This window comes from Genypterus blacodes, unplaced genomic scaffold (assembly GCF_046128005.1).
Source record: "Genypterus blacodes isolate CSIRO-AG114 ecotype Tasmania unplaced genomic scaffold, CSIRO-AGI_Gbla_v1 ptg000008l_1, whole genome shotgun sequence".
In the NCBI taxonomy this organism is placed as follows: Eukaryota; Metazoa; Chordata; class Actinopteri; order Ophidiiformes; family Ophidiidae; genus Genypterus; species Genypterus blacodes.
In genome coordinates, this window is record NW_027466822.1 from 1,071,997 (window position 1) to 1,080,000 (window position 8,004).

Consider the following 8,004-nt stretch of genomic DNA (forward strand, 5'->3'; position numbering starts at 1 on the left):
AGTACACACACACACACACACACACACATACACACACACACGCTGCTCACGGCGACTGAGAGCTGATGGAGCATTTCAATTCCGGAGTAAATCGACTGCATTTGCAATCAAGAGTTCTAACACGCGTGGTTTCCGCGTGTGTCTCGCTGACGGCGGAGACGATGACGGAGACGAAGAGTTTAACCCTTTCCAACGCGCGGGGCACTTCAGCTGAAGGTGCAATTACCGCGGGAGCTGCAACATCTCAGAGCCTCGCAGATTGAAGGAGGACTGCCTTAATTACCCGCATGGGACTGTGTGTGTGTGCGTGCGTGTGTGTGTTGATAAGATGTCTGTGTGCAGTGGTTGGTTTTGTGTTGTGTGTGTGTGTGTGTGTGTGTGATTCGCTTTTTGCTTCGTTTGTAATCCCGCCTGCAGCCTTCCCTGAGAATAGGGAGATGTTCTGGGAGGAGAGAGCTTCTGCTGTCTTCACTGTGAGGTTGGAGTGACAATGGCAATCTACTACAGGAGTGTTTAGCTGTAGTGGATTGGGGGGGGGGGGGGGGGGGGGTACACCAGCTCAATGAAAGACCAACAAGAATGGCAGGCTTTCATCCTAATCAATCCCATTCACCTGCCACTGATCAGCTCCTTTCTCTCTGATTGAAGGTTCCGATGGCTCAAATCAGTCGCCGTGTTGTTTGCTGTTGGGACTGAAAACCTGCCACATTTACCTCCGTATGAAAATCTAAACTACTGAGCGGTGCGTCGCATCGTGACAAACCCATCGCAAGCCGAGCCCGAAAGAAGAACACGTCACTTTTGGAAGTCGGTGTGTGTGTGTTAGAGGTGCGAGTGTCTACATGCAGGTGATGAGTGCGGCTATAAAAACCATTTGGGGTTCACTGAGTGTGAGCGCCGTTTAATCTCTTCAGGCTGAGATAGGCCGGCAAATACATCAATCACGTGGACGTTAAAGCCAATCGCGTGCCGTCTCCAACACCTTAGCGCTCCCCTGGTATTAGCGTCAATTAAACGTGTGTATCATCGTCTTTAACGATCCTATACAACCCGAGGTGCGCTGTCAGGAGACGGAAGCTCCTGCATTAGCTGTTTTTTATGTGAAATGTTCCCAAACGTACGATGTTTGTGGCGTTCCCATGGTTCACATAACGCTGTATCCTCTTTGTTGTTTCATGGTTGGCAAGAAAGCTTTTATGGCTCATGACCACCATCAGCTTGGTTAGAGTGTGCGGTCACAATTTTGCCCAATAATCGATTACATGCATTTTCAATTGATTATCTTTGTTTAAACAAGTAGAGTGAATCCGTGGTGGCAGCTTGATCATCGGTGAAGTGCCTCTGTGTGGTTCAGGTCAAAGGAACAGGGAGGAACAGGGAGTGATGCATTCTTTGTGCTGCTCTGTGCACTGACAAGACACAACATGGATGTGTGGCTGTAACTAAGACAGTGTGTATTAGTTGTACACACCGGCTGGGTAACTATCATTCAAAACCTAATCAAACAATAAGTGGAAAGATTCAAGGTCCTGATTTGACATTTCAGTGCCTTGTTTTGGTATTTGACACTATTTGATGGTTGGTGTTAAGGACACAGATCACTCAGTACCGAGGCGTGATACCCGGCTCTGGTTGTCACAGCTGACGGTGCCTGTCATTGACATCACTCTTCTCATCCTCGCCTCCTCCTCCCATCTGTCCTATCCTTTTCATCTACTTCCTCCCCGGCAGTAGCAGTCAAAGGACGTTTGTGTTCAGGCGGGTTCTTCCAGATGGGCCCCGATTCACAGCCTGCTACTGGAGAGCCGGGAGATGAGCCGGACAAGAATCCTCGCCTTCCCCTGCGACTGACCGCTGACATGAAATATGTAGCGGGATATTAGTATCCGGCGGGAGATTGGGCTGAGAAGGTCATAAAGCTCAGTGGCTCAGAGTGACAGACTGCAGCGTCTTCGCCTCACACAGGAGGAGGATTTCCGTCGGGTGAAATGATCTTCTTAAACACGTGACGCATATCCTGATAGAGAGAGGTTCCTATTGAGCGGACATGTTAGACACTAAAGGTAGTGATCCCCAAACATGATCCTCGACACACACACACACACACCTACACACACACCCCACACACACACATCCACTGCCCTTGTTAAGGGTCCAGTGACCTGCAACCTGAGCTCAGGTGATAGTGGAAAAGCATGACATCACAAGAACAGAGGTCAGTAGGTGCAGGGTCAATCCAATCATAACAACACGCTACAGGTCACAGGGAGGGTCAGAGGGCAAATGTAAATGAGCATACAGTTTGTGAAGGTGTTCTTTGTCAATCACAATAATAAATATTATTACGGATTATTAGAGATTTACAGAAAAGGATTATAGATTACTCAAATTTAGTAAAGGGAAAAGGTAATTTCTCAACTTTAGATCAATAAAGGGGATGTTCTACTTCTTCTCCTTAAGTGAAAAGTCATTAAATGTTGTAGATTGTGGGATTGTGTCAAGGGTCGGGTAGATTATGAGGGAGATCCTGATTCAGATCCAGATCAAGTGAACCCCGGTTTGCAATGGTGTTTGTTTTTGTGAATGTAACCCGATGTCTGACGCTGTGGGTCACTTTAATCTCAAAGCTTTTAGTGTTACAGGAGGACTCCAAGTTATGTGTTCATAGTTTTCTCCTTGCATAACTGTCTTATCATCTCAGAATGCAGTGTGGCAACTTCGAAGGACAAACACTGAGCTGAATCTGAAACATCAAACTATGCACACATGCCTGATGTGCCAATGGAGGTCATGAGATGAGATGTGCAGCTGTGAAAAGCAAGTAAGCAGCCAACTGGCCTCAGGGTCAAAGGTTCAAACTTCGAGCCATCACTTCAATCTCACAATCTACAGAATCTATCATCAATAAAACATACACAAACTGACCTTTCACCCCCCCACAAACTATCCAAAATAAGAGTATGATATAATAAAAAATAAACCGCATTGTTTGTGTATTCATTTGCCATTTCTTGTCCAGACTTGTGTTGCCTTCAGGGTGCAGTGGTGTCAGGTTAGGCTCCCTCACCTTGATGATGCTGCTCCGGCGGGGTGCTGCCTTCACGGACTCCAGGAGGATGATGTCGGAGTCCTGGCCGCCACCGGGGAGGATGACACCGCTTCGCCGGCCACGGGACACCCTCGGCGGGATGCAGTCTGGCGCTCCGTCGCCGTCTCCGTATCCGTCGCGCTCAGACATGTCGACAAAGGAGGATTCGGTTTCAAACAGCGGCACGCAGGGGGAAATTCAACCAAGTCGTCGGCTTTGACCTGAATAAAGTTTGTCTTGGGTGCGCGCGGATGATGCCATTTAAAGGAGAAATGTCTTACAGCATCAGATGTGTAACTCCGTGGCTCCGTTTCCCAATTTAGAAACAAAACACTTTATTTCCTCCAGTTGAAATCAAAGCGCTTACACGCAGGTAGAGGGACGACGCGACCCGGTGCGCTCGCTCCGGAAAAGCGCAACAAGTCGCTATTCGACCGTATCGAGACACGGGTGTGCGCGTGCCAAAAAGATGCTTCACCTCAACGCGCACAAGAGGACAGGAAAGAGGAGATGAGGCGGCAATGGTGGAGGAAATGTTTCAAAACAATCCCGCGGAGGTAGCGAGGACACCCGAAACCGACTCTTTTCTCCCCAAACACAGCGGTGTCAAAGTGCAGAGAAAGGCGCGGAGTTGTTACGGTGAGGAGCTCCGCGCCGCGCGTCACGTCGGGCCGGACACACTTGCTTGCAGCCGCGTCGGTGGTAGTTTATGCAACAACTGGAGACTTAAGGCGAGAATAAAGGAACACAAATGACAGCAGCGCCGCGCCGCCTCCACACACCCGCCGCCGCCTCCGCCTCCCTCCAGGTCTCCGCCCCCCAAACTGCCTCCGAATCATGACGGACGTGTGACGCGGCCAATAAGCGCGGCCGTTCGAGGGCGCGGCGGCGGTAGAGGCGGGTTCGTTACGGGCGGAGGGTTCAAGACTCAGAGACCCGGACGAGCCTCACCTCTCCCCGCAGGCCAGAGGCTCACAGGCCGGTGTGTGGAGGAGGTACAACCAGGGAAACTCCAGTGCAATCGGGGATATTAGAGGATTTACTATGTTTGTTACCTGTTTGTCTATTTGTGTGTTTGCAAGCTGGATCACTCAAAACGTTGTGAAATATGTGAATTAAATATATTCAAATATAATATTCAATTTAATGTAATAATATATCCTGCGTTGTTATATTTGCAATTTTCTTTATATCAGTCGTACATATAGATGCATAAACCTTGCAACAGTGTAAGTTGAAGTTTCATTATGTCCTTTGTTACGATTAGGAGGCAGAACTATTAATCTCAGAGGCTCACAGTCTTGTACACCATCAGCTTCTCAAATTTGGCCAACGTGTTAGGAAACACTTCCAGCAGAAAAGTAACAACATCAGCGTCTCCTTGGTGTTATATTGTTGGTCTACTCACAGATACGAGTCACTTTTTGTAGCTAAACGTGAGATAAACCCCATGTTGAGAGCCATGAGAGCCAACCTGAAAAGCAAAACAATAACTAGAGTGTCTCAAATCAAATAAAACAGAGCTGCAGGATTGGGTGTTAATTCTCAGTGAGTTCAGCGACCCTTTCACAATACAGTCATTGTATTCATCATTTATGAGCCTTAATGAAGGTTTAATCCAATACAGCAAAGAAAGCTATCTGGGTCTTTTAGTTGTGAGACCGTGTATCGCCAGCATCCATATTAATTTAGCTGTCTGAGGTACATGTCTGACCCCTGACCTTTTGTTATTGGCCATCTGGAGTCGGTGCACTGTCACAGACAGGCCAGTGAGGAATAGTGGGCAGTGTGAAGTATAATAAAATTGTGATACATTATTTATTACTGTGGCGATATTGCCTTTTCTGTCACCCCCTTCCAGGGAGGTCAGAGGTCAGGGTCAGGGAGAGAGAAACAAAGCAGGCAGGGGTTCAGTGTCTTGCTCAGAGACACATCAGCAGGGTGCAGATACAGCCACATGATCCTTAGTTTTCTCAGTCAAGGGCAGGCTCTCAAACCCCTGGTACCTCCAATATGAGCAAGATCTTCTTATACTTTATATACACAGTTTGATGCTACAAGGTAAACAAAGTGACTCTGTCTCCATCTCAGCGACACCTACATCCAAACTATAACTATGTTGTGACTTTGAATCCCTCTGCCTGCCTGAATCCTCCAGTTTTTGAAGATGTGTGTACCTGGAGCCATGCAGCTGTGGAATGTGGTCAGAGGGTGAAGCCTATTAGCACTTGGTGCTCACCTGTCGCACCTCACTGTTGGTATTTGTGGAACCAGCGTTTGTTCGTGGAAAGAAAATAATTTGTCGTGTTTGTTGTTTCTCATAATGAGACAGGAGAGAAAAGCCACAGATAGAAAGTGAGGCGTCTGGGTCAAAAAGGCTACTATGACCTTTAAACAACTGTCACATTACACACAGAAGTGACGGTGAGTGTTTTTAACCAATTATTTTAGCGTTCAGATTTTGACCACAACCCAGAAATCAGCAAAAGGCACAAGGACGGATGTGAGTGTGACTCAGGTGAGATGTACTGAAACTCGTGCCTCCGTGCAAGGCTGACACCATAGTGTGAGAAACACCACATAGGGAGGGCCTTTTGGTGGTCTGTGTGTGTGTGCGTGTGTGCGTGTGTGTGCATGTGTGTATGTGTGTGTACATGTCTGTGTAAATGTTGAGTGTGGTCAGTAGACAGGTGCATGCTGTTCTCGTCTGCAAGCCCCCTCAGGACCTTGAAAGAAACCCACAGTGCCAAAGAACACGTCATCTTCTACCCTTAACTCCTACTTATTCTTCGCTTTGAATATCCACAACCATACAAACACAAGTACTTCAATACTTAGTACGTAAACACTATACTACTCGTCCGGCATTAGAGCACATACCACCATCAAGGCCAGACGAGCCATGACAAACTTTGTCTTGTTCTGTCCTAAAGAGAAACAAACAAACACACAAACGACATGGGCAACTATATACTAAGAAAGAAAGAAAGAAAGAAAGAAAGAAAGAAAGAAAGAACGAACGAAAGAACGAACGAACGAACGAACGAACGAACGAACGAAAGAAAGAAAGAAAGAAAGAAAGAAAGAAAGAAAGAAAGAACGAAAGAAAGAAAGAAAGAAAAAAAGACAGAAAGAACGAAAGAATGAAAGAAAGAAAGACAGAAAGAAAGAAAGAAAGAAAGAAAGAAAGAAAGAAAGCACAGAAAAGCAGCTGTACTTCAAAATTGCAAAAAAGTGCAATGGCTGAGTTACTTTTGTGTATTCATAACAACATATTAAACATATTAGAGCCTGTTTATCTTGCATCTCCTTTGTTTACGTGACTCTTCATCATGTAGACAGATGATCAGGAAGCAGTGATCATCTCCCCCTGGGTGGCTGATCGCTCTTCATCCCTTTGTTTTGCATGCTTCTACACCAGCTAAGCGAAGGTCAACTCCAACATTCACTCCATTCTTCAGAATATAAAGCAACTTGTTTGTAATTTGAAAACTTATTTAAAACTTTTCCTTTAAATAGTGTACACGCTTTGTAAAATGTTTAAGTTTATGAACCGGCGCCTCCAAATTCATGTTTATGAACAAGTGTGTGGTAAAGTGTTGTTGCCCTTAAGGGAGGTGCAGGTCTTTGTTCTGGGGAGATTGTGGTGTGCCCTCTCTCTCTCTCTCTCTCTCTCTCCCTCTCTCTCTTCCTCACTCCCTCTCTCTCTCGGCTGGGTCAGGGTGACAGCATCTCACACCTGCTCTGTGAAGCGCTCCTTGTTCGCTAAACTTGTCTTTCCACCCTACACAAGGAGACACAAATCCTTCATTGTTGTGTCCTTGGCTGATGAGAGACAATATACACTGTTGTCTCCTTCAATGTCATTGTGACACCAGAAGGATCATATTATACACATATTCATCTATTTTGGCTAAGCATCTGTGTCAAATCATTTAATACGCACATTTGTCTCTATTCAGCGTCTCACGGAGATCTCATCACATCGTAATAAACAAGCCCAGTGGAAAATGATCTAGACTAACAGATGCAATGGTCACAATGATAACATCGCTCTGCTCTCCCAGCTGATCAGTGCATTTTAATCTGTTCTATTTGTTCATTTGAGAGCATTTGAGTGTTACCAATGGATCCCTGAGGGCCTGACTGGTTGCGGCCTGGTGAAAGTGTGTGTTGGCACATAAATGTGCTGTGGCGTCCTGGCCCCCCAGTCTAACGCTCTGAGGTAGCGGCAACAGCCATTTGCATCTTTTTAGCTCCTGTGGAGATTGATATGGTTTGTTTGTATGATAAACTGAAAACTGAAGAATCCTGAAACCTGAAGCCTTCACTTGGTCACAATTACTACGACCAGATGCACAAACTTAAAATGCTCGCCTCAGTTTACAGGGCTAAAGATGTCTAAACTGGGACTTTCTCCCTCAGACATCTGCTCCCTCTGCACAGGAAACCTCACATGCCAGCTGGAACTGTGCACCTGTCACACATTTCTTGGCAGAGCTTCTATGAAAACGTATTTTCTTTTGGATGACCATATTCCACCCTCGCCCATTCTTTGTTTACCGGGGGATCTAACCAATTTTGGCTGAGCAATGAAACCACCATGCTTCTCCTCGCTGCTCTGATCGTCACCAAGAAAACTTCATCACCACCAGGAACACCAAAACCAAATTAAACATCACATAGTGGAAAAACCGACTCGTAGATCATATATTAATGGAGTAAATATCTGCTGCCATTAAAAAACAAAAGTTGAATTCAAACTAATTTGGACCCCGACCCCCATTTGGCCCATAGGGGGCAGCACATCAGCATTGTGACCCTGCGCTTTGCACAATAACACTTAAAATTCTTAGAGATGACGAACAGGCTGTAAAATAAATTGAATCAATATTTATCCCATGATTTAAGACCAA

At 46.0% G+C, this 8,004-nt stretch overlaps 1 protein-coding gene across 1 annotated transcript in view; it reads right to left on the reverse strand.

Moving 5' to 3' along the window:
• plcl1 (phospholipase C like 1) overlaps positions 1 to 3,835 on the reverse strand; it is a 51,645-nt gene extending 47,810 nt beyond the window's left edge. The window contains exon 1 of the mRNA XM_076155569.1: positions 3,068 to 3,835. Within this exon, the coding sequence (XP_076011684.1) occupies positions 3,068 to 3,238 (171 nt within the window). The 5' untranslated portion in view covers positions 3,239 to 3,835. The remainder of the gene's footprint in view (positions 1 to 3,067) is intronic.
• Between the last annotated feature and the right edge of the window lie 4,169 nt (positions 3,836 to 8,004).